The sequence below is a fragment of the Artibeus jamaicensis genome, unplaced genomic scaffold (assembly GCF_021234435.1).
Source record: "Artibeus jamaicensis isolate MK-2021 breed Jamaican fruit bat unplaced genomic scaffold, CSHL_Jam_final contig_465, whole genome shotgun sequence".
Lineage (NCBI taxonomy): Eukaryota > Metazoa > Chordata > Mammalia > Chiroptera > Phyllostomidae > Artibeus > Artibeus jamaicensis.
The window spans coordinates 40,718,680-40,743,591 of NW_026521843.1; the positions used below are offsets into that span (position 1 = coordinate 40,718,680).

Below are 24,912 nucleotides of genomic sequence, written 5' to 3' on the forward strand. Positions count from 1 at the left end.
CACCAGTTCAATAGTATTCTTCCTATAAGCATCTTATTTCTAAACACCCCAACCTATTCCTTCCATATGTTCTGCAAACCCTAAGGGTGGTAAATGGTTACTTGTCTAGGTGACCTCAATGTTTCCTTTTTTTGTATTTTCAGCCCCCTAAAACATACACATAAAACCAATTCTCTATTTTAAACTTCGTCTGTTTGAAATATCTTACGTGGTTTGAATGGACCCTAATATACTCAGTATATGTATTACTGTGTCTGAAAAATAAACTCAATCCTACAGTTAGATAACATTAAAATGCAATGTAATTCATTCCTGCATTTTGGATGATAGACTGAAAAGCATATACATAAGTTCATTACTACAATTTAATAATAACTTCTGTACATTACCTCTGTTAATCTTGGTATATGAAGACCTTTGGCATGATCACCAGCAGCTTTTCTTGATTTACCAGGCCAAGTTCTTTTCCTATGGCTTTCTGCTATACCAGACCAGGCAAAGACATCATGATAAGCTAAATCCAAATCAGATGGATCTACTGCAAATTGGCATATTAGCTTCAGCAAGCAAGCAAGACAGTCTAGTTGCCACTGTGGATAAGAAAAAATGTCATTTCCCTATTTTAATTAATTTAATACAGCTATTATACAACTTGAAATGAAAGGCTAGAAAATAAAGATAATTACAGCTAGTATTTAATCCACATGCTATAGAATTTTGCTGCACATTTATTATGGTTAGTAATAATCCAATTTCATAAAAATGAAAATTATGTAAACACTAAGAGGATATATATAGTGAATGGAAATGACACTTGCATTTCTATCATGAAAGCATCATACAAATGTAAGTAAAAGATACAATTTTTTAATTTATCCTAATCAAATGTACTATAATAAAAAAAATCTGAAATGCTAACAAAGATATTTACCTACAAAAAAAAAATGAATCAAGAGACAAAGTATTACAAGTTGTTTCTCCAAACAAGATGAACATACTCTATTATTTTGGGGCCAAAGCAATTCTCAATAATTCTAGAAAAGAATTCAACTGAAACTATTACATTTATGTGTGTATATTTAAAGTAAAAGAAACATTTCTTAGGTAAAATATTGTTTACCATAATATTTTTAACTGAGCTAAAGGAGTACTTTACAATTTAAGTAAAACACTTTCTTTAAATAAATAAGAGTATCACTTATGAGCAAGGTGAAAGATTCAGAGTGTTCTCTTCAATAGTTCTTTTCTTCCTATTTTCCTAACTCCAATACCAAGAAACACAGCAATCCTATACAACTGGTTTTCCAGAAAGGTACCAAGAAATTTAAATGAGGAAAGAATAATCTTTCAACAAACAGTGCTAGAAAAATTGGATAGCCGCATTAAAAAAAACAAAAAACAAAGCCTCAACCTTACTCTTCCACACTGTGCTCAACCACACTCAATTATTATACATACATATGTAATACATACACTGAGTGTATGTATTACTGTGTAACTTACTCAACCATACTGTGCCTCCTTGCACAACCAAAAGCAGGACAACTATTTAACAGAAAACAACCAGAACTGACAGAATATAGAATTGTATGGAAGTCTGACAACCAAGGAGATAAAGAAGGCACATTCATCTAGACTGGTAGGAGGGGCAGACAGGAGCACACAAGGCCAACCCAGTGAGGTGGCAGATTGTGGAATGAGGCAGGGTGCACAAGGTGGCTAGCAGAACAGGTGGTCTCATGTTTTCCCACAGTTAAACTAGGCAAAATTGGGTAGCGGGACAGACTGCACAACCCAGGGTCCCAGCATGGGGAAATAGAGCTTCAAACTGACAGAAAACACCTGTCAGAATTGAGGTGCCTCATAAGAGAGTTCATTGGAGAGACTCACAGGGTCCTAGAATGTACACAAGCCAACCCACATGGAAATCAGCTCCAGAAAGACCCAATTTGGTTGTGGGAAACGGGGAAAGTGACTGAAATCCAGCAGAGAGCAAAGCAAGAACCATTGTTCCCTCTCAGACCCTTTCTCCACAAACAGCATCACAACCCAGCAAGGTGGGTTGCCCCACCCTGGTGAACCTGAGACTCTGCCCCTCACTACATACTAGGCATGTCAAGACAAAAAAAAAAATGGCCCAAATGAAAGAACAGATCAAAGCCCCAGAAAGAATACAACTAAGTGATGAAGAGACAGCCAACCTATTAGATGCACTGTTCAAAACACTGGTAATCAGGATGCTCACAGAATTGGTTGAATTTGGTTGCAAATTAGATGAAAAAATGAAGGCTATGCTAAGTGAAATAAAAGAAAATGCACAGGGAACCAATAGTGATGGGAAGGAAACTGGGACTCAAATCAACAGTGTGGATCAGAAGGAAGAAAGAAATACCCTATCAGAAAAGAATGAAGAAACAAGAATTTAAAAAAATGAGGAGAGGCATAGGAACCTCCAAGACATCTTGAAACTTTCCAATAACCGAATTACAGGGGTCCCAGAAGGGGAAGAGGAAGAGCAACAAGTGGAAAACTTATTTGAACAAATAATAAAGGAGAACTTTCCCAACCTGGCAAAGGAAATAGACTTCCAGGAAGTCCGGGAAGCTCAGAGAGTCCCAAAGAAGTTAGACCCAAGGGAGAACACACCAAGGCACATCATAATTACTTTAGCCAAGATTAAAATGAAGGAGAGAATTCTAGAAGCAGAAAGAGATAAGGGGACAGTTACCTACAAAGGAGTTCCCATCAGACTGTCGGCTGATTTCTCAAAAGAGACCTTACAGGCAAAAAGGGTCTGGAAAGAAGTATTCCAAGTCATGAAAGGCAAGGATCTACATCCAAGATTGCTCTATCCAGCAAAGCTTTAATTTAGAATGGAAGGGCAGATAAAGTGCTCCTCAGATAAGGTCAAGTTAAAGGAGGTCATCATCACCAAGCCATTATTATATGAAATAGTAAAGGGACTTATCTAAGAAAAAGAAGATATAAAATACGTACAATAAAATGACAGCAAACCCACAGTTATTAACAACCACACCTAAAACAAAAACAAACTAAGTAAACAACTGAAACAGGAACAGAACCACAGAAATGGAGATCACATGGAGGGTTAGCAACAGGGGAGAGGAAGGGGGAAAGAAGGGGAAAAGGCAAAGAGAATAAGTAGCATAGATGGTAGGTAGAAAATAGACAGGGGGAGGTTAAGAATAGTATAGGACTTATAGAAGCCAAAGAACTTTTATGTATGACACATGGACATGAACTAAAGAAGGGGAATGGGGGTGGGAGGGGGTGTGGAGGGGAGTGAGGGAGAAAATGGGACAACTGTAATAGCACAGTCAATAAAATATACTACAAAGAAAAACAATTCATATGTTTTAGACTGTGCACCATTCTGAGTAATGATAAAATCTCCTATTGTACTGCTTTGTCCAGCCCAGGAGATGAATCATCCCTTTGTTCAGTGTGTCCACACTGTACACATATCACACCCATTAATCACTAATTAGCTGTCTCGTTATTTCAGTGCTCATGTTCAAGTAACTCTTATTCTACTTGGCCCCACAATGCAAGAGTGGTGATGCTGACAATTTGGGTATGACAAAGAAAAGTTATAAAGTATAGGTATGTAAAGAGAAAAACATAGTATATACAGGATTTGGTACTATCTGTAGTTTTCAGGCACCTTCTGGCACCTTGGAAATATCCCCATGGTTAATGGGGCACTACTGTACCTATACCTGGCAAAAACAAAACAAAACAAAAAACACTCCCCCCTGCAAATTCAGCCTTACAATTCTTCACTGAGAGAAAAAAAAAAGTCCAAGATACGAACAGAAACTTTACAACACAAGATAAAACACGTGGTCAATACAGAACTAATGGGACATGGTAAAAGCAGTGTTAACAGGAAAATTTATATTTATAAAGATTTATATTAAAAATGGAAGAAAGATCTAAAATAAGCAATCTAACTTTGCAACTTAAGGAACTAGAAAAAGAACAAACTAAACCTAAAGCTAACATAAGAGGAAATAATAAAGATAAGAAGAGCTAAAGAGGAGACTAAAAAAACCAGAGAGCCCTGGCTGGTGTGGCTCAGTGGACTGAGTACCGGCCTGTGAAGCAAAGGATCACCGGTTCGATTTCCAGCCAGGGCACAATGCCTGGATTCCCACTGGGGGTAGGACAAGAGGCAACCACACACTGATGTTTCTCTCCCTCCTTTCTCTCTCCCTTCCCTCTGTCTAAAAATAAACAAAAAATCTTAAAAAAAAAAAAACAAAACCACAGAGCAAAATCAATGAAGACAAAAGTTAATTCTTCAAAAACACAAAAAACTGACAAACTTTTAGCTAGGACTAAGAAAGAGAAGAGTGAAGTTACTAAACTCAGAAATGAAAACTGAGAACATTTTTACTAGTTCTACAGAAATAAAAAGGACTATAAGAGTACTACAAACAATCGTATGTCAAAAAATTGGGTAACATATGAAATGAACAGATTTCTAGATACACAAAAACTACTAAAACTCATTGATAAAGAAATGAAAAATCTGAATAATGTTCTCTAATTCAGAAAGAAAAGTACCACATGATTTCATTCATGTGTGGAAACTAATGAACTAATGAACAAAACAGAGACAGACTCACAACTAGAAAGCAAACTGACAGCTGTCAGAGAGAAAGTGGATGAAGGAGTAGGGAAATTGGGCAAAAAGGGGAAAAAAAGAGAAAACTCATGGACACAGACAACAGTGTGGTAACCACTGGGAAAAGGTGGGGTGGGGGAAGAAGGTAAAAGGAAGTGGACCGAGACTTGACTTAGGGTGGCAAACACACAATACAGTGTATAGATAGATGATGTGTTATAGAATTGTGGAAGAGAAACTTGCATGATTTTATTAACCAGTGTCACCCTAATAAACTCAATAAAAGGAAAAAATGCAAACAAAAATGTCAACTGTAATTGAAAACTAAAGTTTTAAAATATTAAAATAAAATCAAATTGCTTTTGAAAACTAAAACCCAGAGAAAATAAATGAAATTAAAAATCTGAATAGACCCATAACTAGTAAGATTAAATCAGTAATCAAAAATCTCCCAACAAAGAAAAAGTCCTGAACCTGACACCTCCACTAGTAAATTCTACCAAACACTTAAACAATACCAATCCTACTCAAACTTCTCCAAAAACAGAAAAGGGGACACTTCCTAACTCATTCTATGAGGCCTACATAACCCTGATATCAAAGCCAGACAAGAACACTACAAGAAAACAGCAAACCAACATCCCTCCTTGAACACTGATAAAAAAAAAAATCCTCAACAAAGTATCAGCACACAGAACTCAGTAACATATGAAAAGGATTATATACCAGGATTAAGTAGGATTTATCCTGGAATGAAAAGATGACTGAACATACAAGAACCAATCAATATAATGCCACTTCAACAAAATAAAGGAAAAAGACCACATGATCATCTCAACTGATGCAGAAAAAGCATTTTAAAAAATTCAGCACCTTTAGTGAGAAAATACTCCACAACAGCGATACAAGCAAACTATCTCAACATAAAAAAGCCGTATATGTAAAACCTACCATGAAAATCATAGGAACACGTGCGAGCGCCAGCTGTGGTCAATAAGAAAAATTTTAAAGGATTATAATTGACTTCCGCCAAGATGGAGGCATAGGTGGATGTGCCGTGCCTTCTCACACAACCAAGATTAGAGACAACTAAATATTAGCAACAGAAAACACAGCCAGAACACGGAAAATTGAACTTTTCGGAAGTCCGTTAACAACAAATTCTTCAGCCTGACCGGTAAGGGGCGAAACCAGCGGCTGGTGGAGCAGGGTTGCACAGGAGGACTCGGCCAGACACACTCAGGCCCGTGGAATCCAGGCGCAGGGTTAGACCTAGTGAGCGACCCAGCGAGCGACCAGGCGAGCAACCGCGGGGGAGACAGCCAGGGCCGGGGCTGCGTGTTGACTGAGGTCACGCATTTGTGTGCGGGTGGACAGGCGAGGGAGTGGGCGGTTGGACCGGGCCGACAGGTCCCCACGGCAAGCAGCAGTGGAGGGGGCCGCCATTTCCCTGCTCTGACCCCACCTCCACATACAGCTGTCATAACCCAGCGACTCTGAGTGGCCCGGCCCCGGTGAACCACCTAAGGCACTGCTCCTCCGCACCCAGCTGTGAGAAGCGGCAGAGGGGGTCGCCATTTCCCCGCTCTGGCCACGCCCCCACATACAGCATCACAACCCAGCGACCTGGGAATCCAAGGCGCCGCTTCTCACACTTAAAGGGCCAGAACAGACCAAGAATGGCGCAGGAGGATCTCAGAGCCCCAGAGCCAATAGATCTAAGCGATGAAGAAATAGCAAAACTCTCAGACACACAGTTTAAAACACTGGTCATCAGGATCCTCACAGAACTGGTTGATTATAGCCACAAATTAGACAAATATATGAAGGCGAAACTAATTGAAATGAATGGAATTGCACAGGACACCAATAGCAATGAAAAGGAAACTGGGACTCAAATCAATGGAGTGGACCAGAAGAAAGCAAATAATGGCCAAACAGAAAAGAGTCAAGAAGCAAGAATTCAAAGAAATGAGGAGAGTCTTAGGAACCTCCAGGATATCTTTAAACACTCCAACATCCGAATTATAGGGGTGCCAGAAGGGGAAGAGGAACAGCCACCAGTGGAAAACTTATTTGAACAAATAATAAAGGAGAATTTCCCCAATCTGGCAAAGGAAATAGACTTCCAGGAAATCCAGGAAGCTCAGAGACTCCCAAAGAAGTTGGACCCAAGAAGGAACACACCAAGGCACATCATCATTACATTAGCCAAGATTAAAATGAAGGAGAGAATCCTAGAAGCAGCAAGAGCTAAGGGGACAGTCACCTACAAAGGAGTCCCCATCAGACTGTCAGCGGATTTCTCAAAAGAGACCTTATAGGCAAGAAGGGGCTGGAAAGAGGTATTACAAGTCATGAAATCTAAAGACCTACAACCAAGATTGCTCTATCCAGCAAAACTTTATTCAGAATGGAAGGACAGATAAAGTGCTTCTCCGATAAGATCAAATTCAAGGAGTTCATCATCACCAAGCCCTTATTATATGAAATGTTAAAGGGACTTATCTAAGAAAAAGAAGTTAAAGAAACATGAACAGTGAAAGGACAACAAACTCACAGTTATTAACAACCACACCTAAAACAAAAGCAAACTAAAAGGACAGCTAGATCAGGAGTGGAAACACAGAAATGAAGATCTCAAGGAGGGTTAGCAACAGGGGAGTGGGAGGAGGAGAAGGGGGGGGAAGGTACAGAAAATAAGTAGCACAGACAGTAGATAGAAAATAGATGGGGGGCAAGAATAGCATGGGAAATATAGAACCTAAAGGACTTGAGACACATGGTCATAAACTAAAGGGGGGGTAATGGTGGGGATGAGGGGTAGGGTGGAGGGGAATAAAGGGGGAATAGAACAACTGTAACAGCATAATCAATAAAAAAAAAAAAAAAAAAGGAAAATGGAAAAAAAAAAAGAGAAAATCATAGTCTATGCTAAAGACTGAAGCTCTTCCCCTAAGAGCAAGGAAAGGCTGACTGCTATTCACCACTTTTATTCAACATACTAGTGAAGTTTTGGCCTGAGCAATTATGCAATAAATAGAAATAAAAGGAGTGACTGTTAATAGTTTCTTTCATGGATAATGAAATTGTTTGGGAATCAGACAGTGGTAACGGTGGCATAACAGTGAGTATACTAAAATTCACTGATTTGTACATTTTAAAAGAATTTCATTGTATGCGAATTATATCTCAAAAAATTTACTTGAAAGTATACCTCAAATAAGTTCACTTTAAAATAAAAGAAAAAAAATGATTCTGAATTATGTTCATCACATTAACAGTGATGTATTATAAATATCAGTTGACTTAAAGGAATTTATGACTCAGGCATGCCTGGCATCTCAGATGATGCTATATAAAGTGTGAGATATGGTAGTAGATTTTGATTAGTAATATTTTGAAAAAAGTGTCCTCAAATTATAAGGGAAACAAAGATAACTTTTAGCATGATTCCCTGCAAACTTCATTCAAAACTAAATTTGTATATTTTATAAACAAAATTCCTATAAATGACATGTAACTACTCCTTAAAGATTTTATTTAAATACTCCCACTTTGCCAAAGAACCAAAAGGCACCTTGTAATTCTGAGATTACTTGGTCATGAAAGACATGATTAACAGTAAAACATAACAAAGAAACATTTACATTGTAAGACAGAATTATAATAATTAGAGTACAGGTACCTTTTCTAATAAGGAAATATCTGTAATAAAACATGTAAAGTTTTCAAAATGTATTTTCTTTTATTAATCTTTTGTTTTTTTTCAGCTTTCAGAATTTTTATTGAGAATTAGAAATGGCCCTGGCAGGGTGCTCATTGGTTGGAGCATTTCCCTAGATACCAAAAAGATTGTGGTTTTGATTCCCAGTCAGGACACAAACATAGGTTGTGGGTTCGTTCCCAGGTCACGGGGCATACTGGAGGCAACCCATCAATGTTTCCCTCTCGCATCAATGTTTCCCTTTCTCTTTCTTTCACCCCCTCTAAATCAATAAACATACCCTTGGGTGAAGACTAAGAATTAAAAATGTCTCGGATATCACAGCTTCCACCAAGAACTTAATATGTAACAGCTGATTATTGCAGCTACCTATTACAATAAAGGTGGTTAAGAGAACAGTCTACACATAATTAATCACTAACCTTTTAGAGGTATTAGTATTTTATATCAAATCAAGACACCTGACTCCCAGGTTCCAAGGTAATTCTTAAAAACAAGTACTAAAAAATTAATATTTGAATGAGCCCAGGCCTGCGAACCAGACAATTGCGGTTTGATTCCCAGTCAGGGCACATACCGGGGTTGCAGGCTGGTTCCCTGCAGGCCAATTCCTAGCAGGGGACGCATGAAAGGCAACCATACATTGATGTTTCTCTCCCTCTCTCCTTCCCTTCCCCTCTAAAGATAAACAACATCTTTAAAAAAAATTAATATTTAACTGGAATGTTTGATAATGCTACTCTGCTTTGTTGGAGGTGAGGAAAGGGAGCATCGATTTGATTTAAAACCAGATGGTGCAGCATGGCATTATGAATTTAATATTTCACAAGTAATTTTACTTTCCTAAAATAATACAATGGTGCTTTTTCAAGTTCACAGGAGTAAACCACCATTTGTTAAAATTATAATTTTCTTGAGGACCAATAACTTTGTAAAATACTATAAAAATACTGCAGCTATGTCATATTGCTTTAGTTTTCTAAAAGCTTACTCTTAACTTCTACACCCATTTGATTGAAGAACAGTCAAATGGTCTGGATACACATTTTTGAATACTACTGCTATAGAAAAAAAATGGTGAAAACACAACGAAAGAATGGAAAAGAATGTTTTCAAAATATTAAATACTTATACCAAGTTTAAAAAGAATATAAAGTATGACTATATTAATATATAAAGATTAAATGTTTATGATTAGACATAGTTCAGAGTCATTAATTGTAGTACTTTAAAACAATGTTTAGCCCTGGCTGGTGTATCCTAGCGGATTGAGTGTGAGCATATGAACCACAGTGTCACCAGTTCAATTCCCCGTCAAAGCACATGCCTGGGCTGCAGGCCATGACCCCAGTAGGGGGTACACTAGAGGAAACCACATGCTGACATTTTATTCCCCATCTTTCTTCTTCTCTTTCCCTCTCTCTAAAAATAAATACATAAAATCTTAAAAATTTTTTTAAAGGTGATGACATGAAAAACTCTTATTGCATAATTTTTTTTATCAGACTTTCTTTTTTAAAAATAATTTGTACTATATTCCATACTCTCCTTTGCTATAGTACTGTTGCAAAAGTTATACTTGCTAATGGGAGATGGAAATACTTAAAATGAGATAACTATTATAACTAGCAAAAACAGTAAATTTTCACTTACCACAGTCCAGGATTCTTGCTCTTTAGGCTCCAGAATTCCAGAATTAAAAATTTCTAATAATTGTTGAAGCCCTCCAGCAGCAACAAACTGTAAATTGTGAACATGATGGTCAGAGAAAGCAGCTATGTGATAAAGACCTGTTTTTTGATTCAGTAACTGAGTATGTGTATGTGTGTGTAAGTAAAGTATTATGTATCTTTCATTTAAAAAATTTCTTTGAGTAACCCAAATAACTTCTATACAAAGTAATAATATAAAGCCTACTTTTAAGAATTTTTAAAGTAGATTCTTGCAAAAATCTACAACATTTCTATATATTTCATTAACCATTTAATTCCAAACAAGGAATGCAATAACACAATATAGTCTAATGAAGAAAACATGTAAGTGCTAAAAAATAGGAGCACCAAGGCATTAATATCAGCTTACAGTGATTTAGAGTAATACATAAATTTTTTTGTAATACATAATTTTTACACTCTGTTTTAACAAATTAGTTTAAAACCAACAAATAATTATGGTACCTTCTTCTGAAAAAATAAAAATAAATTATTTCTATCAAGATACTGCAAACACAAGATCGAACCTTGCAACTCCAGGAATTTTTACTGTTTTCCACTTGATCCTCACTGGAGTCATCGGAATCTGGATAAAGATCACTGTAACTTCCCTGTGGGAAAGGCAAAAATAATAATGAGAGAGAATGGCAAGGGAAAAAATTATTCTGGAGATAAAAGATACCACACTCTGGCCCTGACTAGGTAGCTCAGTTGGTTAGATCATCATCCTGATATACCAAGGTTGTGTGTGGGTTCCATCCCTGATCAGCACAAGAAGCAAATAATAAATGCGTAAATAAGTGGAACAACAAATTGATGTTCCTCTCTCTCTCCATCTCTCTCTCAAATCAATTAAAAATAATTAAATAAAAATATTAACACTAGAATTTTGCTCCAGAGATAATACAAATATTCAAATATTCAATGATAATAATGGCAATGCGAATACCGTTGACTCTCTTCTTATTCTTCTGTTAGGTTTTCCCAGTGCTTCAATAATTTCCAGGGCATATAACAGTTTGTGAGCACTCTTAATTTTGAGAAGTTCTTTCCAATTAAGTCCATCGTTACCCTTAAATTAATGAAAAGAAAAACATAAGATTCTCATAGTAACTTACTAAGGGAAGCCCCCCAAAATTAAAAAAATTGATACTACATAAACACTCAATTATTACACATACATTGAAATATATTCAAACATGTGAAAAACAATTATACAATTGGTACTAATGATATGCTTAAAACATGGAAATCAGGAGGAGGAACTGTATAAAAGAAGGTAGAGATTGACTGTTAAAGAATATATGCACAGACCATGGACACAACACTAGTACAGCGAAGGTCAGGGGTGGGGCCAGGTCTGGGTGGAGGTGAGCATAGAGGGAGGAAATGGGGGACATCTGTAATAGTGTCTACAATAAAAATAATAATAAAAAAACAAAACAGAATCAGCCAAAGAATGCATAAATAAGTGGAAAAATAAATTGTTCCTCTCCCCTCCTCTCTAAAATCAATAAATGAATTTTTAAAAAGTCAATTACTCATTAAATTTGTTAATTTAAAATCAATATACAAATAGCAGAATAGGAAAAATGTTAATTACCAGCCAAGTTAGAGGCATAGACAGATACACTTTGCATTCTTGAACAACCAAAACAAGGACAACAACAAATTTAGTAACAAAAAAAAAACCAGAACTACCAGAAAACTGAACTTTATGGAAGCCCAACAACCAAAAAAATTAAAGAAGAAACATTCATCCAGACTGCTAGGAGGGACAGAGACAAGTAGCCAGGGAGGAGAGGACACATGACAGGGCAGTGGCTAGAGGGCGGGGCAAGCGAGGTGGCAGCAGGTGGCCCAGGCAGTACCACATTTGTGTGTGGATAAACCGGGAGGAAATATTGGGGAGAAAGACAGTCGTGCAAGCCAGGGATCCAGCACAGGAAACTAAAGCCTCAAAACTTCTGACCATAAAAACCTGTGGGGATTGTGGCAGTGGGAGAAACTCCCAGACTCACAAGAGTGTTGGAGAGACCCACAGAGTCCTAAAACACACTAACCCACCGATCTATCTGTGATTCAGCACCAGAAGGGCCCAATTTGCTTGGTGATAGCAAGGGAAGTGACTGAAAGCCAGCTGAGTAAATGGCACTGTTCCCTCTCAGACCCTTCCCCTACATACGAACCACAATGCAGCAATGTGGGTTGCCCTGCCCTGCAGAATACCTAAGGCTTCACCCCTTACTAAGTAACAGGTGCTCCAAAATTAAAAAAAAAAAAAAAAAAAAAAAGGCCCAAATGAAAGAATAGATCAAAGCTCCAGAAAAAAATACAACTAAGCGATGTAGATAGCCAACCTATCAGATGCTGAGTTCAAAACACTGGTAATCAGGATGCTCACAGAAATGGATGAGCATGGTCACAAAACAGAGGAAGAGGTGAAGACTATGAAAAATGGAATAAAGGAAAATATACAGGGAACCAACAGTGACAAGAAGGAAACCAGGACTAAAACCAATGATTTGGAGCAGAAGGAAGAAATAAACATTCAACAAGAAAAGAATACGAATTCAAAAGAATGAGGAGAGGCTTAGGAATTTCTGGGACAACTTTAAATGTTCCAACACCTGAATCACAGCGGTGCCAGAAGAAGAATAAGAAATTAAAAACTTACCTGAAAAACTAATGAGGAAAACTTCCCCAATCTGACAAAGAAAACAGACTTCCAGGAAGTCCAGGACGCTCAGAGAGTACCAAAGAAGCTGTACCCATGGAAGTACATACCAAGGCACATCATAATTACATTACTCAAGATTAAAGATAAGGAGAGAATCTTAAAAGCATCAAGAGGAAAGGAGACAGTTACCTACAAACGAGTTCCCATAAGACCTTCAGCTGATTTCTCAAAAGAAAACTTATAGGCAAGAAGGGCTGGAATGAATTTTTCAAAGTCATGGAAGGCAAGGACCTACATTCAAGATTGTGCTATCCAGCAAAACTTTCATTTAGAATGGAACGGCAGATAAAGTGCTCCTCAGGTAAGGTCAGGTTCAAGGAGTTCATCATCACCAAGCCCTTACTATATGAAATGTGAAAGGGACTAATCTAAGAAAAAGAAGATCACAACTATGAACAGTAAAATGACAGCAAACTTGTAACAATCAACAAGTGAACCTAAAAAAAAAAAACAAAAACCCAAACAAACTAGGGAAACAAGTAGAACAGGAACAGAACCACAGAAATGGAGATCACATAAAGGGTTATCAGTGGGAAAGGGAGAGGGAGGGAAATGGGGGAAAAGATACAGGGAATATGAAGCGTAAATGGTGAGTACAAAATAGACAGCAGGAGGTTAAGCATAGTATGGGAAATGGAGAAGCCAAAAAACTTGTATGTGTGATCCATGGACATAAACTAAGGGGGAAGCAACAGGGCAGGAGGGAATAAAGGAAAGAAAAAAATGGGACAACTGTAATAGCACAATCAGTAAAATATATTTAAAATTTTTTATCTTGTTAACCTTCACAAGTTATATCAATGTACCATTTGACCAATAAAAAAACACTGCAGCCTAGCTTAACTTTTAAGAACATGGTAAAGTCTATACTTAAGGCCAAAAAGTTATACCAACCCATTTAAATCATATGCAAATACATATATTTAAATATATTATTTTATACTCTCAACTTAAGAAATTGTTCTTCATACTCAATGTACATCTTTGACAATATTATTATTAGAGCTAGTCTGAGTTATGAACCATTTTCCAGGACTACCTTCTTCTAAGTCATTCAGGAGACAGAGGACCTTCTGAAATCACATGACAAGAAAAAGTCCCAAATTACAGATACCATTAGCATAACATTAAGACATTATTTTTTCATTCATCCTATATGTACTCTATTGGTATCTTTGGAAATTAATCCTGTTTTATATTGCTTTTAACTGTAATCTCTAATTTTAAGAGATGTCTTTACTATCTAACACACATGAGATCATGCCCCTACAGGAAACGAACAAATATATATTAGATTTCTTAGTCTCACTTTTATTCACCTAATTCTATCAGCTGACTTGTGTAAGCATTCAAAACAAGCACTGATGTATGTTATTAAATCATAGTGCATCTTCTCTAAACATATTTGTTGTCAAAAACTAAGCAATAGTCAGAACATAGTAATACGAAAAACCATTAATTTAAAGGCAAATCCATATTTTGTAAAGGTAATTTTAGCAAACATCCTTGCCATATATTTAGCCTACATTATTCCACCACACGAACATTTAAATAAACAAACATTAAAAAATGAACTGATATTTTTTATCAATTAAATAAATTTTACCAAAGATACAGGTCAAAAAGAAATCTCATACATGCCAGTGGGAATGTAAATTGGTACCACCCTCCAGGAGAATAAAGATTCTGTGGGCTTACCTGGTCATCTGAGATATTCTGGAATGCCATCAACATGTTAGGACATGTAGGAAGAAGCATCAGTAGTTCCCATACACGCCTAGAGAGGTTTTCTGCATGAAGATGAAGTTCTTCACATCTTAAGCTCTACATAAATAAGAACAACTACTTGTCAAGACAGATCAGTAAAAAACAAAACCCTAAACTGAAGTTAAACTTTTTTGCATAAAATCACTAATTATCAAGTTTGTTAATATTTTATAGATTTTACTTTAACAGTGAGAAATAAACTATTTCTTATGTGGTAAATATATTTATTCAATAAATTAAGAGTTATGTCAAAGTTGTGGTATTTCAACTTGGTACTGAACACTTTTCTGGGAAGAAAAGTCATGTATAATTCTGGTCCCTTTCCTTAGGAAACTTTCCAAGTAAAAGTGAAAATATATCTGTTTATAAAGACAGTCAAGTAAATTTCAGTAGGACTATTATCTTTTTCCTATTGTCTGTCTGCAGGTTACTGCTCTAAGAACAACACAGACTTTGTGAATTAAATCCTTAACCTTATATTTGGGAAAAGAGTACACCTGTTCTTCTTTTCCTATTGTTTATCAATACTTTATTTTCCACTCTCAGATGAGCAGTGATTTAGATGAAAGCAAAAATTTTTCTACTTTTTTTCTATTACCATTTGTTAACCCATTTCCCATTTGCTACAAGCACTTGTGGTTGCAGCTTTTACCCCAAGATAATTTGCAGATTATAGTCCTAACCTTGCTCACAAAGTATCTCATTTTTCTTATTAGTATTTTTGCACTGCTCTATTATATTGATAAGACTTTGGAAACAAATGATCATTCTATTTACAGCATTCTGATTTTAATACAGACAGCAAGCTGCACTTTTCTTTTTTTCCTAAATGGGAAATGCATTTAATCTGGACTCTGTATAAGGTGTTGAAATAATAGATAACCTAAGGAAATGTTCAGGAAGTATGTAAGAAATGGGCAATTTCCTTATTTTTTATTTTTAATTAAAGCACAACCCCAAGAGTTAAATAAGCAGCAAAAGCTTATTTTCGGTTTTGAAATTTTCCACAGAGTATGAATCTGTATATTATTACTCTACCACTGCAGCTATCACAATTTTGGGGGTATAATAAAATCTAAGAAATGCCAAAGGAATCTTCTACGCATCTATAAAAAGCAGTTTGGTTCTTTTTGTATAATGGCATAAAGCTAGTATACTTTGAAAACAAGGGAAGGTTAGAGATGGAGTTTCAAGGTAAACTTCGCTTTTCACAACTGTAATGAAGAAAGAGAGGCAACCCAAGTAATAATCTTGCTTTAGTTCAGAAAATGTCACTGAAAGTTCTTCAGCAAAATAGAATTCATTTCTTTGTAAATACACACTTTAAAAAAAGACTGAAGTCTGCAAACAACAACAACAAAAAAACAATTAGAGGAAAAATTTTTTTCATCTGTATATGACTATGTTCTATGTTATGACTGAAAGACCCTACGATATGAGTGAAAGTCCTTTATTTTTATATTTCAGGCCAAATCAGTCTTACAACAAATAAAACTCCACATCAACAATAACATACCAGAAACTTCAATGAAGTATCTGCTAAAAATAAATAAATAAATGTTTCCCTTCTGGTTTAGGTCTCATGCGGACTATTCCAATTTCTGGTCTTTGTTTTCTTTAATACATTCCCCACACTCACACCTAAGCTATGTTGCTAAGAGCCCAGAAAATGATGTCACTTTTTTTGCTATAAAACCTTCAACGACAATGGCAATTCATTTTACAAAGAATAAAAAACTCATATTGTTCCTTTGTGGTATTGCTTACAATCTCCGTTTCTGCCTTTGTATTTGTATTATACTATATTCACATTCCCAAGTTTTTCAAACATGCCATTCACTTTCCCATCAATCTGTAATGTTCCTCTTCATTCTCATCAGCAGCTGCACACAATATTAATGACATCTCTTTCGCAAAGTCCTTCCCCCAATTTTTTTCCTCTCCCTTATGTTCCCATAACACACTGTATAGAATACTAGCCCCACCCTGAAACGCTGGGGAATTCTTGTAATTATCTTTTTCTCTTTTAAACTGCCAATACAATGTTGACACAAAGTAAAATGTCATCAAGTATTTATGGTATAAAATAAAAAAAGTGAAGAAATGAGAGATTCATGGGCATCTAGTATTAATTATTCTGCTTAAACAAAAAAGGAATTTCTTAGGAATTTAAAAATATGCCACTACAAAAGAAACCACACTACGGGGAACACAGGACTCAGTAGCTACCACTGCATCCATCATCAGACACATTTTGAAAACATAAAAAGAAGTCACTTAACATTCTTGGGGGGACTTCCGCCAAGATGGAGGCATAGGTGGATGTGCCGTGCCTTCTCACACAACCAAGTTTAGAGACAACTAAATATTAGCAACAGAAAACACAGCCAGAACACGGAAAATTGAACTTTTTGGAAGTCCATTAACAACAAATTCTTCAGCCTGACCGGTAAGGGGCGAAACCAGCGGCTGGTGAAGTGGGGTTGCACAGGAGGACTCGGTCAGACGGACTCAGGTGAGCGGAATCCAGGCGCAGGGTTGGACCTAGTGAGCGACCCAGCGAGCGACCAGGCGAGCGACCGCGGGGGAAACTGCGGAGGAGCAGTGCTGTGTGTTGACTGTGGTCGCGCATTTGTGCGCGCGCGCGGACAGGCGAGGCAGTGGGCGGTTGGACTGGGGCCGGCGGGTCCCGTGGCAAGCGGCAGTGGAGGGGGCCGCCATTTCCCTGCTCTGACCCCACCTCCACATACAGCGTCATAACCCAGCGACTCTTGAGTGGCCCGGCCCAGGGGAACCAACTAAGGTGCTGCTCTTCACCCAGCTGTGAGAAACAGCAGAAGGGGTCGCCATTTCCCCGCTCTGACCACACCCCCACATACAGCGTCACAACCCAGCGACCTGGGAGTCCAAGGCGCCGCTTCTCACACTTAAAGGGCCAGAACAGACCAAAAATGTTGCAAGAAGATCTCAAAGCCCCAGAGCCTATAGATCTAAGCGATGAAGAAATAGCAAAACTCTCAGACGCACAGTTTAAAACACTGGTCATCAGGATCCTCACAGAACTGGTTGATTATAGCCACAAATTAGACAAACATATGAAGGCAAAACTAATTGAAATGAATGGAATTGCACAGGACACCAATAGCAATGAAAAGGAAACTGGGACTCAAATCAATGGAGTGGACCAGAAGAAAGCAAATAATGGCCAAACAGAAAAGAGTCAAGAAGCAAGAATTCAAAGAAATGAGGAGAGTCTTAGGAACCTCCAGGATATCTTTAAATGCTCCAACATCCGAATTATAGGGGTACCAGAAGGGGGAAAGGCACAGCCACCAGTGGAAAACTTATTTGAACAAATAATAAAGGAGAACTTCCCCAATCTGGCAAAGGAAATAGACTTCCAGGAAATCCAGGAAGCTCAGAGAGTCCCAAAGAAGTTGGACCCAAGAAGGAACACACCAAGGCACATCAGAATTACATTAGCCAAAATTAAAATGAAGGAGAGAATCCTAGAAGCAGCAAGAGCTAAGGGGACAGTCACCTACAAAGGAGTCCCCATCAGACTGTCAGCAGATTTCTCAAAAGAGACCTTACAGGCAAGAAGGGGCTGGAAAGAGGTATTCCAAGTCATGAAATCCAAAGACCTACAACCAAGATTGCTCTATCCAGCAAAACTTTCATTTAGAATGGAAGGACAGATAAGGTGCTTCTCAGATAAGATCAAATTCAAGGAGTTCATCATCACCAAGCCCTTATTATATGAAATGTTAAAGGGACTTATCTAAGAAAAAGAAGTTAAAGAAACATGAACAGTGAAAGGACAACAAACTCACAGTTATTAACAACCACACCTAAAACAAAAGCAAACTAAAAGGACAGCTAGATCAGGAGTGGAAACATAGAAATGAAGATCTCAAGGAGAGTTAGCAACAGGGGAGTGGGAGGAGGAGAAAGGGGGAGAAGGTATAGAAAATAAGTAGCATAGACAGTAGATAGAAAATAGAAGGGGCAAGAATAGCATGGGAAAATTAGAATCTAAAGGACTTGAGACACATGGTCATAAACTAAAGGGCGGGTAATGGTGGGGATGGGGGGTAGGGTGGAGGGGAATGAAAGGGGGAATAGAACAACTGTAACAGCATAATCAATAAAAAAAATTAAAAAAAAATTCTTGGTAAAGAGAGAACAGAACAATATAGCCATCAAAAACAAGCCATAAAAGCACCATTATTAACTAATTGCCACTCAACTTCAAAATAATGATTCACTAGATGAAGAACATCAATGAATAACACCTTAGAGTAAGTCCATTTAAAAGCATTAAGAAAACAAAGTCAGTAGATTGAAAATGATTGCTTTAGCTGATCTCATACACACTACTGACTTTTTAAAAAATCTGACTATTTTTAGAGAGGATGGGAGAGAGAGAGAAAGAAACATCAATCTGCATCTTGTATGCACCTGAACCATGGACCAAACCCACAACCCAGGCATTTGTCCTGACCTGGAATCAAATCAGCAACCTTTCGCTTGGTGGGACAATGGCCCATCAACCAAGCCACACGAGTCACAACCACACTATTGACTTTAAATACTAACTTTATACTGAAAAGCCACAAAATTACTTCTGTAGACCAAAACTCTTCTCTGAGCTCCAAATTCATATAATCCAATTGCTTACTTGACATCTTCACTTGATGTCCCACAGGCATCCATTTTTCATCTCTAATGGAATCTACCTTGTTACTCAAGCCAGGAACCTGCATTTTCCTTCTCTATTTTCCTTTTTCCTGAACCCAAGTCTATGCCCAATCTTAAGTCAATCTACCACCAACTTATGTTGTTTTGACCTGCTGTCCATTTATGTCCATTGCCACCATTCTATTTGGGGCACTGTCAACATTTCCTTGGACTAGTGCATTAGGTTCCTTATACTTTTTCTCTTCTTGCCAAACAAACAAACCTATTACCTTTAAAACAAAAATCTAGGAACAAATGTCTCTCTCTTTCTCTTTGCTTAAAATATTTTAATGCTGTCCACTTTAAATAAAATGAAAATGGCTTACAGTCTCCTTCTCCTCTCCCATCATCCTCCACATTCTACAAACTAGCTCTGTGAAATTCTTAGACCTATTTAAATACTTCTTATATCAAGGGCTTCAGGAATCAAATTACTCTACTCAAATCATTCCTCATTCTCTTAATTTAGCTGGCTTTTTTTCATCCTTCTACCTAAAGACTACATATATTCTCCCTCAGAGAAATCTTCTTTGACCAAATAATATATAAATAGATCTCTATCACCACACCCTAATATACTGGCATGTCATGTTTCAGTCTTAATGCCTTTCTCTATCTAAAACTATTTATCTCTTAATTTACCTGAACCTATTTATCTGTTCAGCATGTCAATGATCTGCCTTCCCCATGAAATTCAATGAAGGCTGAAACTGTGCTTATTGTGATCTTCATAAAACAATACTTTAAACAGTATGCCTAGATCATATTATATACTTAAGTAGCTTATGAATAACTAAGCGGTTTCCTAGGCATTGCTGCTCTTCAGAGATTAATAACAAAGTTTCTTTCCATTCTGCACAAAGACAAAACTTTGTAAAAATAAAATAATAAAGTCACCTCACTATCTTCCACTGCCACTTTTCCTGAGGGTGGTTTAAATGATGCAAGCATCTCTAATAAATCAAAAAGAGTAGTTAAATGAGGTTCTTGTAAAAGCAAAAGCATTGGAATGTTGTCTTTCTGAGGGGGTGGTAGGCAAGATGCTGGCAGCTGAACACCTTCCCCTTTCCGTTCTCTCCTTGGTGCACCCAAAGATACAAAAACCATCTGTAAAGATAGAAGCAATAAGCAATAGGTTAAAAAAACAACAAATAATTATACATACTAAGTTTGGCTTAATAAATCTCTGAAGTATAAAATAACTCTAAGATTTTAATATAACAAAAGCAGTAAGAACGGTTTTTAAGTTGTTCCTTCAAATGTTCCCCTATAAACTCCAATAGTCAAAAGATTAGTAAAACTCAAATCATACTTATGTGTACCTGCATATCTTTAAAACCAAGCTCATGAAGTGCTTTTTCATCATAATCTGTTGTTAACTCATGTCCAGATGAAATCATCCTGACGGGTCCCATTAGGCCTCCTTAAAAACAGAAGAAAACATAAGTGAAAAATTTTAGGAGAGTTAACTTCTTTGCTAACATGAAAATATGGTTATAGCAATTAATTCCACTGGACATTCAGCTTAAATATAATTATTGAGCAAAGTGGAGACAGTACTAAGCATGCTTCCTGAATTATTTTCTGTTGTCAAAACTTAGCCTTAGACAGTAAAAATTACATAAAAATTCTCTTTTGGCATCATTTTAACTAGATCAATTCCTGCCACCTTAACGATGAAAAATTGTACAAGTAAAAAACACTATGGGGCTTTCTGGGAACCTAAACCATTTTCCCATATGACACATGCAGATGAATCAGATTCATTTATGCATTAATGCTAGTTAAACAATTAACCAGCAAGTATTTATAATGATCAAATTTTCTCTTCCTTGTTATTATGCACCAAAACAAAGTAAAACAAACTATAATGCAGAAAAAAATTTAAAAAAAAAGCTCTGACATAAAGATCAGCTACAACATCCTAGATTATGATAAGTATAATTAACTCAGATTGAGGCAATTTATTTCTAAAAACTAAAAAGTCCTCTTTGCTGCCTATACCTCAATTCCATTTCCCACCATCATCCCTACCTACCTATGTTTTAGTCACCCAACCTCCCTTTTTTTTTTTAAAACACCAAAACTGTTCCCATCTCAAAGCCTAAGATGCTCCTCCACACAGGAATTCACCGTTCATTTCCTCACTTCCTGCAGGTCTTTCAAATGTAAGCACAAAAGGCCTTCTGTCTAATCACTCAATCTAAAGACCTTTGATTCACTATTAATCCCTTACTCTGTTTTATCTTTCTTTAAACCACTTAATAGGATCTGACATGATATATTTATGTATTTCTTCCATTAAAAAAATCCCAGTTCAAAAAGGCAGAGAGTTTATGTTCACAAATATATTCCCCAGCAAGGGAATAAATACAGCAGGTATTCAATATAAGTATTGTTTAATCCATGAATTTTATTGTATTTTTTCCATTGCCATTTATCCCCCTTATATCCCCCTTCCCCCCTGCAATCACCAAACTGTTCTCCATGTCCATGAGTCCTTTTTCCTTGATTCCACCCCCCCAGTCTAACCCTCTGACAGCTATCAGTGTTTCTCTATCCCAGTCTGTCTATTTTGATTATTAGTTCAGTTTGTGCATTAAATTCCACATGAGTGAAATCATATGGTACTCTGATTTTTAAAATTTGGCTTTTAGTTTTTGTTTCTGACGGCATTTTGTTTTCTTGCATTATTTGTCTTTATTGTATCCTCTTTTAAAATATTTTATTATTTATTTTTTAGAGAGAGGAGAAGGGAGGTAGAAAGAAAAGGAAAGAAACATCCATGTGCAGGAGAAACAACCATCAGTTGCCTCTCACACACCACCAACCAGGGTCCCGGCCTGCAACCCAGCCATGTGCCCTGACTGGGAATCAAACCAGCGACCTTGAAGTTCACAGGCTGGCCCTTAATCCACTAAGCCACACTAGCCAGGGCTATATTTATTGTATTCTTTTTAAAAATGATTTTTCAATAAAGTAATTATGAACTTTTCCTTCCCAGATATCTCCCTTCAGAGCCATCCATTCTGATGTTCCATAAGGACAATTTTTCTCTGACTGCTGCTCAGCTTTCAAGCAAGGACATTTCTTTATTATGTCTTTAGAATGTTCCTCTTTTTTCTCATTAGTATATCATTTTTTTCCAGAATAATCTCAAGTAACTTACTAAAAAATAGTGTGTGAGGTGTAAATTTTCGGAGCATGTACTCCCCCATTCTGAAAACACAGCAGTGTTCAAATAATTTATTTAATCCATTATTTTTCAAAAAAGGAAATGCTTGACAGAATAGGAAAATTAAAAGGTCCCAGTCAAGATTGTAGCATAGGTAAAGGCAATACACAGATCCTCACAAAACCACATCAAAATTATAAATAATCTACAAAACAACTACCATTCAGAGCCACCTAAAATCCAGCTAAATGTAAGTCTTACAACTAAGGGTATAAAAAAGCCAGAGAATGGTAGAAGAGGCAGAAACTCAGAACGGCCTGGTCCCACACCTGCGTGCAGTGGATAAATGAGGGTCATCTCATGTGGGTTATCTCAGCTGCAGAGGCACCCCCTGAAGAAGGGGTCCCAGACCCAAACCAGGCCCCACAGCCCAGGGTTCTAGTGTCAGGAAAAGAGGTCCCCATAAGTTCTGGTTATAAAAGCCAGCAGGGATTGTGGCTGAGTGAGAGGGAAGGCTTCTGGACTCCCAAGAATTCACCTTTAAACAGCCTGTGCATGGAGTTACTTGGACTCACTCACTCTAAGATTCAGTTCTGGGCAGCAGCTTGAAAGGCACCAGGGACATATGACAAACTGAACTGTCCTGTGTCAAGGCAAGAGCTGGAGGGGTAGCTTTCTCACAAACACAAGTGCTGACAGAGGACACTGTTTCTTTTCTGATCTTCCCCCAACAACGCTAGCAATAAAGTGCTATATATCTGACTCTACATCTACCTGGCTAACACAGTTCCCCCTACCCTGGTGATTTCCTGAGACCCTACCCCACGAAACTTTGGGGTCCACCAAATCTGTCTGAGTAGCTTTAACATATAAAAGGCCCCTAGTGGCTAATTCTTCAGAGTTCCCTAAAATCTCTGAAGCAAGCAGCATCTGGCATCACCCAGGAAGCCCCAGAGCCAGCACACCTGGTAGACAGCCTCAGACTGTGTTGAAGGACCACCAAAACTCCTCCATGTGGAACACACACAAAAAAGTGGACTCAGCAGGCACCAGAGTCTTGATGAACTAAGTCCTATTCTGTGGCGTTGGCCCGTGTACAGCTAGCTGATCTTCCACAGTGGTCCCTTGCACTGTACACCTTGCAGTTGATTGGCCTGGGGATAAATCACTCCCACTGAGGTGCCAACAGCCTTCAAGACTCAGCTACAACAGAAAGGTGTATACAGCCCACAAAGGAGCATATCTGGAGAGCCCAAACCAAATGACTGAGAGACTGTGCCACTGGACCCTACAGGATACCTACTACATAAGGCAACTCATCCAAGCCCAGGAGATGTAACAGTTCTACTTAACAGAGAGAAACAAACATAGGGAGGCTGCCAAAATGAAGAAACAAAGAAATGTGTCCCAGGCCTCACTGGTGTGGCTCAGTGGGTAAGGCATCATCCAGCAAACCAAAAAGGTCACTTATTTGATTCCTGGTCACAGAACCTGCCTTGGTTGTGGGTCCCTGTTTAGGAATCTGTAAGAAGCAACCAATAAATGTTTCTCTCATATGTCAACGCTTCTCTCCCTCTCTTTCTCCCTCCCTTGCCTTCTCTCTAAAAAAATAATAAATAAATAGAATCTAAAAAAAAAAAAAATGTGCTCCAAATGAAAGAACACAATACAACTCCTGGGGGAAAAAATAGAGATAAGCAATCTACTAGATGCAGGTTCAAAACACTTGTTACAAGATGCTCAATGAACTTAAAGAGTGATAAACTTAAAGAATTAAGATTTAAAAAACAAAAAATGGAACTAGTAACATAGAAAGAACCAGTCAGAAATGAATACACTAACTGAAATGAATATACTCCAGGAAATCAACAATGGAGTAGATAAAGCAGAGGATCAAATCAGAGATTTGGAAGATAAAGAAGCAGAAAACATCCAATCACAACAGCAAAAAGAAAAAACAGAATACAAAAAAATGAAGATAGTGTAAGGAGTCTCTAGGACTTCAAGCATACTAACATTCACATCATGGGGGTGCCAGGACAAGAGAGTGAGCAAGGCATTAGGAACCTATGTGAATAAAGAATGATGGAGGAGGAGAGACTTCTGCCAAGATGGAGGCATAGGTGGATGTGCCGTGCCTTCTCACACAACCAAGTTTAGAGACAACTAAATATTAGCAACAGAAAACACAGCCAGAACACGGAAAATTGAACTTTTCGGAAGTCCGTTAACAACAAATTCTTCAGCCTGACCGGTAAGGGGCGAAACCAGCGGCTGGTGAAGTGGGGTTGCACAGGAGGACTCGGTCAGATGGACTCAGGCGCACGGAATCCAGGCGTAAGGTTGGACCTAGTGAGCGACCGAGCGAGCGAGCGAGCGACCAGGCGAGCAACCTTGGCA

General features: G+C 37.7%; 1 protein-coding gene across 3 annotated transcripts in view; it reads right to left on the reverse strand.

The window, feature by feature from the left end:
• Nucleotides 1-24,912, reverse strand: part of USP34 (ubiquitin specific peptidase 34) — a 246,758-nt gene that overhangs the window by 86,742 nt on the left and 135,104 nt on the right. For all 3 annotated transcript variants that reach the window (XM_053666842.1, XM_053666843.1, XM_053666841.1), the window contains 7 exons: nucleotides 20,660-20,760; nucleotides 20,235-20,444; nucleotides 14,529-14,654; nucleotides 11,040-11,162; nucleotides 10,618-10,701; nucleotides 10,032-10,118; nucleotides 390-590 (listed from right to left, as the gene is read on the reverse strand). In XM_053666842.1, the coding sequence (XP_053522817.1) occupies nucleotides 390-590; nucleotides 10,032-10,118; nucleotides 10,618-10,701; nucleotides 11,040-11,162; nucleotides 14,529-14,654; nucleotides 20,235-20,444; nucleotides 20,660-20,760 (932 nt within the window). The remainder of the gene's footprint in view (nucleotides 1-389; nucleotides 591-10,031; nucleotides 10,119-10,617; nucleotides 10,702-11,039; nucleotides 11,163-14,528; nucleotides 14,655-20,234; nucleotides 20,445-20,659; nucleotides 20,761-24,912) is intronic.